This window comes from Cydia splendana, chromosome 26 (assembly GCF_910591565.1).
Source record: "Cydia splendana chromosome 26, ilCydSple1.2, whole genome shotgun sequence".
Lineage (NCBI taxonomy): Eukaryota > Metazoa > Arthropoda > Insecta > Lepidoptera > Tortricidae > Cydia > Cydia splendana.
Genome location: NC_085985.1, coordinates 9,877,337 through 9,890,113, shown reverse-complemented (window position 1 = coordinate 9,890,113; position 12,777 = coordinate 9,877,337). Strand labels below are relative to the sequence as shown.

At 42.2% G+C, this 12,777-nt stretch overlaps 1 protein-coding gene across 1 annotated transcript in view; it reads right to left on the bottom strand.

Annotated features, from left to right (window-relative positions):
- LOC134803294 (U4/U6 small nuclear ribonucleoprotein Prp4) overlaps positions 1-12,777 on the bottom strand; it is a 39,555-nt gene that overhangs the window by 6,064 nt on the left and 20,714 nt on the right. Inside the window, exons 9-11 of the mRNA XM_063776068.1 lie at positions 12,165-12,295; positions 10,905-10,989; positions 10,392-10,533 (exon numbers count right to left, since the gene is read on the bottom strand). Coding sequence (XP_063632138.1) covers positions 10,392-10,533; positions 10,905-10,989; positions 12,165-12,295 — 358 coding nt within the window. The remainder of the gene's footprint in view (positions 1-10,391; positions 10,534-10,904; positions 10,990-12,164; positions 12,296-12,777) is intronic.

Below are 12,777 nucleotides of genomic sequence, written 5' to 3'. Positions count from 1 at the left end.
AGTAGCTAAGCTTAATCTAAAATTGAAAATAGTTAAAAGGAACAACACACAACATGGAAAAAATGCAGTAGATAAGCTAAAAGACAGTGAAGTAAAATCAAAAACTCTTGCAACAATTAATAATGAACTAAGAAGGCGCTTCCAAGATACCATTCCAAGCGATGGTACAATTATTAGTAATGAAGACATTTGGGAGAAAATCAAAACGACTGCTCTTGATACAGGTAAAGAAGTAAGTTTGTAAGGTGGTTTGTTTGTTTGTTTGTTGGGTAAGTTTTAGGCTACTGGAAAAAGGAAATTAAAAAGCCATGGATAACCAACGATATATTAACAAAAATGGAAGAGAGAAGACAGTATAAAGAAATAGATAGCGTAAAATACAAGACAATAGATAATGAAATCAGAGCCAATATCCGGACAGAAAGAGACAAGTGGTTGGAATCTAAATGCTTATAAATAGAGGGATTAGACCTTAAGCATGACAGTTTCAATTTACATAAAAAAGTAAAAGAATTCACAAATACAGGAAGAAAATTCACCACAGCAAATTTATTTAACAATAGAAATGAGCTCCTGATTGAAATAGATGAACAGAAAAAGGAATGGGAGGCCTATATAACAACGCTATTTCAAGACAATAGAACCCAAATTCCTCCTACTATAACCGGAGATTTACAAGGACCATCGATAATTCATAGAGAGGTCGAAAGAGCCATCAGTAGCGTAAAAATAGGAAAAGCTGTAGGCCCAGATGGTGTGCATGTAGAATTAATCAAATTATTAGATAATTTTGGAATAGATATACTAGTTAAACTATTCAATAACATCTATGAGACTGGAGAATTACCTTCTTGCCAATCCCTAAAAAAGCCAATGCAAAAACCTGCAATGAATATCGTCTTATAAGTCTTATGAGCCACGTCCTTAAAATTTTCTTGAAAATATTACACAACAGAATGTACAACAAAATTGACTACAACATAGGAGAAACCCAATTTGGATTTAGAAATGGACTTGGAACCAGGGAAGCTCTGACAGCAATTCAGGTACTCGTACAAAACTGCCTAGAACACCAAAAAGACGTATATGCGTGTTTTATAGACTTCGAAAAAGCTTTCGATACTGTGAACCACGAACAACTGTTAGGAGCTATAAATGGCACAGATGTCGACAGCAAAGATATGAGAATTATCACGAATCTATACTGGAATCAAACAGCACATATCAAGGTCGGACAATCTGCTACAAAAGAGTTGAAAATTCTAAAAGGTGTACGCCAAGGCTGCATATTATCTCCAAGCCTATTTAACCTTTACTCAGAACGCTTGTTTGTAGCATTGGACGGTGTTGAGGTGGGCATAAAGTGTAACGGAAGATATATCAACAACATAAGATATGCAGACGACACTGTAATACTAGCTAACAGTATAGAAGAACTACAACAGCTATTGGACCGCTTAAATACCAAGGTAAAACACTACAACCTTAAAATGAACATTAATAAGACCAAGCTGATGGTAATAAGCAAAACAACATTTCCAACAGGCAGGCTTCTGATTGATGGTAAACAAATAGAAAGAGTTTCTAAATATAGGTACCTGGGCTGCTGGCTGAGTGAAAACTGGGATCCAGAACAGGAAATCAGGGTGAGAATAGAAATAGCCCGTAGTGCTTTCATCAAAATGCAAAAATTGTATACCAATAAAGACATTAAGCTAAATTTAAGATGGGGACTAGTAAAATGCTATGTATTATCCATACTTTATTATGGGGTTGAAACATGGACCTTGAATAAAAAAATTGAACAGAAAATAGAGGCCTTCGAAATGTGGCTGTACAGGCGTATGCTGAGAGTATCATGGACCGCAAGAATAACGAATATAGATATCTTAAAAAGAATGAAGAAGAAAAAAGAAGTACTAGCCACAGTTAAGCGGAGAAAGATTGCATATTTTGGACATCTACATAGAAATGAAAAGTATAATCTGCTAAAAGTTATAATAGAAGGAAAAATAGAGGGAAAACGGGGAAGGGGAAGAAGGAGGATGAACTGGCTCGACAACATCATAAATGGACAAACATCAAAGACGCGGCCACGCTAACAAGACTGGCCAAGAATAGAGAAGACTTTGCAAAGGTGGCCGCCGACGCCCGCTAGGGCGTGGCAGCAGAAGAAGAAGCTTCAGAATATATATGTCGGCGGCTGATCGTAAGATCAGGCATATCGTGAAATTCCTAGGCATATCGTGAAACGTGAAAATCTTTGACCCGTTCCCTGAGTCGACGGAGCCCCGCTACGCGGGGCTCCTATTTCTGGGCAGTTTGCCCTTCGGGCATCTGAAGCAACCTAACGAACCTATCCTACGTATATATTGGTTTAATGTGACTATCGTCAAAACATTACACAGGAACATTACGATCGGCCTACGACATATATATCTGTCGGAGAACGGCTGAATGAGGGTTTCCGCGATCGAGATTTTCACTAGATGGCAGCACCGTGACGAGAGGTCTTTTTGACAGCTGCTGTCAAAATCAGCCAAAAAAAAAACATGGTTAAACATGATTGGTGGATTATGACAGCTAGACCTCTCGCCACGGTGCTGTCATCTAGTGAAAAACTCGATCGCGGAAACCCTCATTGTGCCATCTATCGCCTTCAAGAGGCGTTTTATCACTCAACCTTTGACCAATAGAGCACTGGGGTGTCGGTACACCTGAGTGGCGTTCGGCGTAGTTCCGCCAAGGCGTCATAGAGTGCGCTGTCAATACAAATGAAATCCAAAACAATAGGGTATAGTCAAATCAGTAACTTTTTTAGAACTGTCAAAACGATTTGCTAATATGGAATTTATATGAAACATTACATCGTGACGTCACGGTCAACTCACCTACTTTTTATATTTCTATCCGATTTATTAAATAGAAAATGTTTAAAAATAACTCCTAAGTCCTATCTGTGTTTTTCTAATAATTATCTGGTGCTTTATTTCATGCATGGTGTAAAAAAAAATATTTTAAATACAGTATAACACCCTATTATTAGGATTGACACAACTTGACGTCCCTTTCAGTGCACGACTCACAGATAATGGGTTGAATTTTGACAACCCTAAATAGCCTAAAGGGATAGTGCCACATATTAGAAAGGGACAGCATGATTTGACCCTGAACCGCTGTCAAACTTAGGTTTTGTAGGAAGTGTCCTTTCGGTACGGTAGCACTATTATTTATTCTGTGGCTGTGAGTGCGTGTTCAGATATTTTTGAGCACCTCGGCCGCTCTAATATATTTGCGACTGTACCAGGCGTGGCTCACTCCGCGATTTCGTCACTTTGCTACAGGTAGCTACAAGTACATCCGTCCCACACCAATTTTGGTGGCTAGCCATAAGACGCGCGTGGCGCTGTCGCCACCTAGCGGCCATATCTGTCCTGATCGTAACAGACGCGTTTTGTTAGAGAGTGAGGCTTCTGTACCTAGTACTATTATTTATTCTGTGACTGTACGTATTTAACAACTTCGTTTTTTTTTAATTTACAACGGTGTCCAACATATAAATGTAGACGCCGTAACCAAAAAATGTCAAAATTTCAACTTTCTAGCTAACCCAAGCATCGCAACACTCGACACCCAACGTTTTCGAATCGACACACCGATACTCAGTTCACGGTGGGCACAGCGCCATCTAACGGAGGATTGGGACAACTATATTATGGTGGTATTCCGAATGGACACGCCGTTACTCAATTCACGGTGGGCACAGCGCCATCTAACGGAGGATTGGGACAACTCAGTAGAGATTATGGCCAGTGGGGACACACTCCTGACTTCGGTCGAACTCGGCTCCGTTCGGCTCAGCATTGCTCCGAGCAATTATTAGGGTTGGCAGAACTTGACGTCCCTTTGCGTGCACGACTCACAGATAATGGCTTGAATTTTGACAACCCTAAATAGCCAAAAGGGCTAGTGCCATACATCAGAAAGGGACAGCATGATTCGACCCTGAACCGCTGTCAAACTTCGGTTTTGTAGGCAATGATTTTTTATACAAGATGTGTTATACACGTTCCAAAATTGAAGCACTCAACTCGTGTCATGTGTACGAGTTTGTCTCAGTCTGCCTGACGCAAGCGCGAAGGTGTACACCGGTTAATACTTTTCCACAAATAACGTGTATTAAGCAACAAAATGCCGACCTGCGTTATGTTGAAATGCTCAAATTATCCGCGGAATCGCAAAAAAATTTACGGTGTCACATATCATTCGTAAGTAAAAGCTGAAATAATCCGTTTTCCTTCGGTTTAATCTCGAATAAAATAAAGCCGGCCGCCGTTTTCGCCGGCTGACAGAAAGAGATAAGTTTATATACTTATCAGCGAGAATGACAAGGACGCACCAACTGCGTACATAGATTATCATAGCAGACGCGTCATGGTAAGTTGCATTCATTGTTTGGTGATTGTCGTACAAATAAGAGAAATAAATTTCAACTTAAATATCAAAGTATTTTTACTTGAACGCATTTTTTCTTGTAATTAAGTACAACAATTGGCAAATTAAAGAAAATAGTCTCAATGTGTACAATTATTATTCTATTCAAAAAAACAAACCTAACAAAAGTAACAATGATAAGTATAATATAAGCAAAATAATAAAGACAAAAAAGAATTAAATTAATTAACTAAAACTACCTAAAAAGTAAAACGTTTGCTTATATTTATATTTAAGTTTAGTTTTATGTTTAGATTATGTAGTGTATTTTTAACTGTTTGCCTAATAAATTTTATTCATCAGTATAATATAATATCTTTTATTTACATAACTAAATGTGAATACTTTTTACTTCGGTAGCGACTACATTACTACATAGAACTTGATAGAACTGCACTAAAATGATTTGCACCTTCTGTCAAACATCTTATTCTTTGATATTTTTTTTCTTAATAAGTTTTACGTTTCGCGCCATCTTCACTGTTTGCCGTCGTGTTATGGTGGTATCACTGATTTACCAAATTCACGCGCAAGTGACAAACACTAGCCGTCTCTTTTTTCATCATCTCAGCCATAAGACGTCCACTGCTGAACATAGGCCTCCCCCTTGGACCTCCATACGTGCCGGTTGGAAGCGACCCGCATCCAGCGTCTTCCGGCGACCTTAACAAGATCGTCTGTCCATCTTGTGGGTGGACGTCCTACGCTGCGCTTGCTAGTCCGTGGTCTCCACTCGAGCACTTTTCGACCCCATCGGCCATCTTCTCTGCGTGCAATGTGGCCTGCCCATTGCCACTTCAGCTTGCTAATCCGGTGGGCTATGTCGGTGACTTTAGTTCGTCTACGGATCTCCTCATTTCTGATTCGATCACGTAGAGAAACTCCGAGCATAGCCCTCTCCATAGCTCGTTGAGCGACTTTGAGTTTTGAGATGAGGCCGATAGTGAAAGACCACGTTTCGGAGCCGTAAGTCATCACTGGTAACACACATTGATTAAAGACTTTCGTCTTGAGGCACTGAGGTATGTCGGACGAAAAGACATTACGTAGTTTCCCGAACGCTGCCCAACCGAGTTGGATTCGGCGGTTGACCTCTTTCTCGAAGTTGGACCTACCTAATTGGACTACTTGTCCTAGGTAGATGTACGAGTCAACAACTTCGAGTACCGAGTTCCCAACAGAGACTGGGATGGGCACAACATTGGCATTTGACATAAGTTTCGTCTTGTCCATGTTCATTTTCAAGCCCACCCGTTGTGAAACTCGGTTGAGGTCATCGAGCATCATGCTGAGTTCCTCCATCGACTTTGCCATGACTACGATATCGTCGGCAAACCGAAGGTGAGTGATGTATTCGCCGTTGATGTTGATGCCAAGTCCTTCCCATTCCAGGAGCTTGAAGGCGTCTTCCATTACGGCAGTAAACAGTTTCGGAGAGATAACGTCTCCCTGCCTTACGCCTCTTCGCAATGGAATCGCCCTCGTGCTCTGCTCCTGTACTCGGACCGACATGGTGGCGTTACTATACAAACACTTCAACACTTCGATGTACCGATAGTCAATATGGCATCGCTGAAGAGACTCAAGCACCGCCCATGTTGCCACCGAATCGAAGGCTTTCTCATAGTCCACAAACGCTAAGCATAATGGCAAGTTATACTCTTCGGTCTTCTGTATAACTTGCCGCAGCGTATGGATGTGGTCTATGGTACTATAGCCTTTTCGGAAACCGGCTTGTTCGGGAGGCTGGAAGTCATCAAGTCTGTGTTCGAGACGGTTCGTGATGACCCTTGAAAACAGCTTATAGACATGGCTCAGAAGCGTGATGGGTCTGTAGTTCTTCAATAGGTTGTTATCACCTTTTTTGAAGAACAGCACCACCTCGCCTCTACTCCATGTTTCAGGCGTTATGCCCTCGGACAAGACGGAATTAAAGAGCTTCTGGAGGACTTTAAGTACCGGTGTTCCACCCGCTCTCAGAAGCTCTGAAGTGATTCCGTCTTTGCCCGGCGCCTTGTTGTTCTTAAGCTGCTTCAGGGCCATCCTAATCTCGTACAGACTGATGTCCGGGATATCTTCGGTATAATGTCGGGACAGCTTGGCTCTTGGATCTCCTACCAAGCTGTCAACGGGCTTTGCGATCGAAGTGTATAACTGTCCATAGAACCTCTCGATCTCACCTAAAACCTCCGCTTTGCTCGACGCTATGCTGCCATCTTCCCGTTTCAGCTTTGTCAGCTGGCTTTGCCCAATAGACTTGTCCTTTGCGAACACTTTGGAGCCTTGGTTTCGCTCAATAGTCTCTTTAATACGGTTAGTATTAAAGAGACGCAGATCATGTCGCAGGGACTTAGATATACGTCTATTGAGCTGCCTATATGACTCCGCGTCATCGGGAGACTGCAACTGTAGCGAGCGTCGTTCAGCCATGAGGTTCAAGGTTTGCTCGGTCAATTTCTGAGGTCTATCTTTACGGCGGGATCTAAAAAAACTTAGACCCTACTGTGTGGACAGTTTCCACTAGCCCGTCGTTGATTTCGTCCACTGAAGCCAAGTTCTCTAGGCAAGCAAAGCGGTTAGAGAGCTCGAGTTGAAAGCTTTCGGGGTTTTGAACATGTCTCTTTTTTACTTAGGTATTATTTTAATTGTGCAGTCTCTTTTACGCATTTGCGTATGAAGTTGTAAACAAATTGTAACTGATGCTGCCGTGACGTTGGCAGCATTGGTTGGCATCATTTTTTTCGCTTGATATGTTAGTGTATGACGTATCTTGTATAAAAAATCATTGTTTGTAGGAAGTTTCTTTTCTGTACGGTAGTACTTTATTTATTGTGGCTGTTCAGATATTTTTGAGCACCTCACCCGCTCTGATATATTTGGGACTGTACCAGGCGTGGCTCACTCCGCCATTTCGTCGCTTTGCAGCAGGTAGCTACAAGTACATCCGTTCCACACCAATTTTGGTGGCTAGCCATAAGCCGCGCGTGGCGCTGTCGCCACCTAGCGGCCATATCTGTCCTGATCGTAACAGACGCGTTTTGTTAGAGAGTGAGGCTTCTGTACCTAGTACTATTATTTATTCTGTGACTGTACGTATTTACCAGTTTCGTTTTTTAGGGTTCCGTACCCAAAGGGTAATTACTAAGACTCCGCTGTCCGTCCGTCCGTCTGTCACCAGGCTGTATCTCACGAACCGTGATAGGTAGACAGTTGAAATTATCACAGATGATGTATAGCTGGTCAAACCAATTTGTCAGTAAATAAGAACAAACAAAACTATACCCATCCTTTTCTTTTGGGTGCTATTACTAGTGTAAGACAAAGATAGTATGATTCTCTCTATCTATGTTTGAAATTAGACAGTCCTTTGACACACTATATTTCTGTTGCCGCTATAACAACAAATACTAAAAAGTACGGAACCCTCGGTGGGCGAGTCCGACTCGCACTTGTCGGTTTTTTAGGGTTCCGTACGCAAAAGGTAAAACGGGACCCTATTACTAAGACTTCGCTGTCCGTCCGTCCGTCTGTCTGTCACCAGGCTGTATCTCACGAACCGTGATAGCTAGACAGTTGAAATTTTCACAGATGATGTATTTCTGTTGCCGCTATAACAACAAATACTAAAAACAGAATAAAATAAAGATTTAAATGGGGCTCCCATACAACAAACGTGATTTTTGACCAAAGTTAAGCAACGTCGGGCGGGGTCAGTACTTGGATGGGTGACCGTTTTTTTTTTCATTGTGGTACGGAACCCTTCGTGCACGAGTCCGACTCGCACTTGTCCGGTTTTTTAATTCACAACGGTGTCCAACATATAAATGTAGACGCCGCAACCAAAAAATGCTAAAATTTCAACTTTCTAGCTATACCACGTAATGCAACACTCCACACCCAACGTTTTCGAATCGACACGCCGTTACTCAGTTCACGGTGGGCACAGCGCCATCTAACGGACGATTGGGACAACTAAGTAGAGATTATGGCACGCCGTTACCCAGTTCACGGTGGGCACAGCGCCATCTAACGGATGATTGCGACAACTCAGTAGAGACTATTGTTGGCGACTGGCTGGCTTTCGAACATACATTATTTGTAAAACGATATAGCTTTTGATCTTCGAGCAACACCGGCTTCCGACACATCGGAAGGGAGGGGCCCAAGCAATATCTCACCGTACAAATCTTTCTGCCATTTTTCGCGGGGGGGAAAGGTGCACACAGTCGCACTTCTCACACACTTACATACAAAATCCAATCTGTAATGACGACACAAATACATAGAAAATGACACACGTCAAAGACAAATCTTGCAAACCTCGATCTCTTTTTGTGTACGGACGAGTGACAAGTGTCACAACACGCACACTAACACATTTTCGTTGAAGTATGTTATTGTATTCTGAGAGATGAGAAGTCGGATTTGTCGCTCGACCGATCCGCAATTTGTACTGAGCGAGCAAAATCGATAAATCCAACAATTACATGAGACTAAAATATAATAATTGTGTTTGAATGTAATTAAACGTATGATATGTAAAAAAAAATATTACATGTGAAATGTAACACTTTCTTTTTGTAAATTTGATGTCCCCGACTTCTTTTTATAACAAAAAACCGAGCAAACAGGCATTTTTGTGCAGCAGTGTTCACGCGCGCGTCTAGACTCGGTCTAGTGAAAAATCCAAGTGCAACTAGTTTTATTACCCGCGCTAGATTAGATTGACGCGCTAATCTTGTACCTCGGCAGAGGGGAAATAGTGCGAATGCCGCCTCCCTTCCGTGTTGCTCGAAGCTTTTGATCTATTATTCCATATCCTCTAGCCGCCCAGAGACCCATAAAAAGGTCTCCTGTTCCATTCTAATTTGAACTTTGTGTTGACTAGATCAAAGTTTCATTTTGCTTGGCAAGGTTTGACGTACGGGCGGCTAGAGGATATATGTCAGTCTGCCTGTCACCGTGATACTAAAATCATCTTTGTGCTTTATTAATAAATTAAAATAATTAATTATATAATATCTACGTGTTCCCATCATCTCATAATACAGTCCAACCCATTAGCTATCAATTATGGTCTGTCCAATGTGTATTTGCGTCTCACATGTTGCTTAGTGAGAGAGTGAGACGCAAAGCACATTATACCCAGAAATACCACCATTAATAGCTGAAGACGCCGGGGTCATAGATGGTAGGATCCTATAGATGTTATATGCGTGCGCCCGTGAGGGTCTAAATGACCCCCAACCACTAGATATTTACTCCGAGCCAACCACAGAATAAATAATAGTACTAGGTACAGAAGACTGACTCTCTAACAAGACGCGTCTGTTACGATCAGGACAGATATGGCCGCTAGGTGGCGACAGCGCCACGCGCGGCTTATGGCTAGCCACCAAAATTGGTGTGGAACGGATGTACTTGTAGCTACCTGTTGCAAAGAGACGCGACGAAATCGCGGAGTGAGCCACGCCTGCCACAACATGAGCGATCTTGAGCGGCAGTAGCGAGCGTGTAGCCGCACGGGGACCAGTCGACCCCTAATACGGGGCCTAGATGACCCCTCACACACCTAATATAGGGTCAAAATGACCCCCAACAGCTTTGAAATGTCTCTGCTCACCTGATGATCTTGCGCGGCAGTAGCGAGCGTGTAGCCGCACGGGGACCAGTCGACCCCTAATACGGGGCCTAGATGACCCCTCACACACCTAATATGGGGTCAAAATGACCCCCAACATGAGGTTTTACATGTCTCTGCTCACCTGATGATCTTGCGCGGCAGTAGCGAGCGCACGGGGACCAGTCGACCCCTAATACGGGGCCTAGATGACCCAATTACACACCTAATATAGGGTCAAAATGACCCCCAACAGCTTTGAAATGTCTCTGCTCACCTGATGATCTTGCGCGGCAGTAGCGAGCGTGTAACCGCACGGGGACCAGTCGACCCCTAATACGGGGCCTAGATGACCCTCAAGGAACATGACGCAGCGACCCGTGCGCAAGTCCCATACGCGGCCGAACGCGTCCATGCCACTAAAAAGAATACAAGACAATCACTAGGTACATATTATTAAAAAAAAACGGCCAATCGCGAGTCGGACTCACGCACGAAGGGTTCCGGGTACGTAAAAAACGGCAAAATAATCACGTTTGTTGTATGGGAGAAGGTGGTTCGCTTTCCATACAAAAAACAATTGCGTTATATTAATTAATTACAATTACACACTATTAATACATAAATATGTGCGCATATGTTTACTTTCAAATGTTTATTTGCGCTAAATTGATAGTAAAACTTTGTATTATATAGAAATCACGCAAAAAACGTTATTTTTTATTAAAAAATAAATCGTTTTTTTTGCGTGATTTCTGCAATAATTCTCTTTGCTGATGATGAGCCTTACCCGGTGACCGCGAGAGACCCGTCACACTGGAAAGCCACGCTGTACACCTCTTTCGCGTGACCTTCTTGATGAAGGACCTCCGTCGCTGAAAAAAATATTACAGTTAGGGCCACTTGCACCATCTCACTAACCCGGGGTTAACCCGTTAAACCGTTAACCCAGTGTCAAATTGTACTGGTAACCATGGTAACTCCAGGCACCTCCAGGTTTAACCGGTTAACCCCGGATTAATGGGATGGTGCAAGTGCCGCTTAGAGGGTTTTTTCTATAGTTCGTTTTTTTTTAGCATTAGAAAGAAGGTAAGCGATCTTGGCATGTCTTTTAATTGAAAAACGCTTTTTAAAAATCAGTAACTATTACTTACTAAAGCAGAAGAATATAAATGATCGTATTAGATTCATAATTGTTACATATTTGCCGTGACTTTTTTTTAAAACGTGTTTTTCAATTAAAAGTATGTCCCATAGCTCTTATGTCAGTGAATTAAGAACTATGGGACATATTTTTGAGTAAGTTGTATGCACCCATATTTTTACACTTGACTGTACTACTTGGCTACTAGCAAAGAGAATTTGATATAGAGGGGGATTGTCAAAATAATGTTTACAGTACATATGGTCCTATTTTCCCGCACTAGTGCGTAGAATAGCACTTTTTACACGACTACCCAAACAAAAAGAGTGTATTGTTTTTGTGCGTATGTCAAAAGTTTAAAGGGCCATATGTACTGTAAAACGTTGTACGATACACGTGCGAACTTGTATCGTAAATAACTATTACAGTACATATGGCCCTTTCCCGCACTAGTGCGGGAAACGCGGCACTTTCCGTGCGTATGTCAAAAGTTTAAAGGGCCATATGTACTGTAAAACGTTGTCCGATACACGTGCGAATAGTTAATTCGCAACTCGTGTCGATTTAAACACTCCCTTCGGTCGTGTTTTAATTTATCGAAACTCGATATGATTTTCCTCTTTTCCGCACTTGTATCTTAATAAACAATTGTAGCCACAGTAAATTTACTGCCATCTTTCGACAACAACAACAAGCCTCTATACTAAATTCTCTTGGCTACTAGTAAAATGTTATCTGTTTCGAGGTCCCACAGTCTCCAGCTGCTGTCGAAGACCGCTGCCGCCAGCATCCGGCCTGAAGGATGGAACTCCACTCTGGAGACGCGATGTGGACTGTGGCCAGGCAGGGACGCCATCGGTGAATCACTGGAATTTCCTTAATAATCGAACTATAGTAGAATGTTACCTGTTTCAAGGTCCCACAGTCTCCAGCTGCTATCGAAGACCGCTGCCGCCAGCATCCTGCCCGAAGGATGGAACTCCACTCTGGAGACGCGGTGTGGACTGTGGCCAGGCAGGGACGCCATCGGTGAATCACTGGAATTTCAAACAAACTTAAGGCGCGGTGTGTAGTAAAATGCGCTTTTTTGTCACCATATTTACAGACTTTTACAAGGATTTCATGCATTATTTTCTAGTATGTATAACTTCAGTCCTTGAACTACGTTATTGCTTGTCAGGACCACGACGGCTCATAATTTTCTCGATAGAATCTTAAGTTGAAAACATGCCTAACACTGTCTTTATTTCCTTATGTTAGAAGTACTACGACGAAAATGTTTATGAAACTTACTTCAGTCGATAGCTTTTAAGTAAATCTTCATTATTGCTTGTCCTTTTATCGAAACGTTAATGTTTTCATTCATCATTTGATGAATTCAACATTTTGCTTACTAAATTACACCCTACGCGGCAATACCTTGCGCCCATTCCTCACGCCAGTACGCCCGTGACCACTGTCGGCGTCGGACCTATGCTAGTTTAGCGGACGTTTCATAAAATGGGTAATCACAGTATAA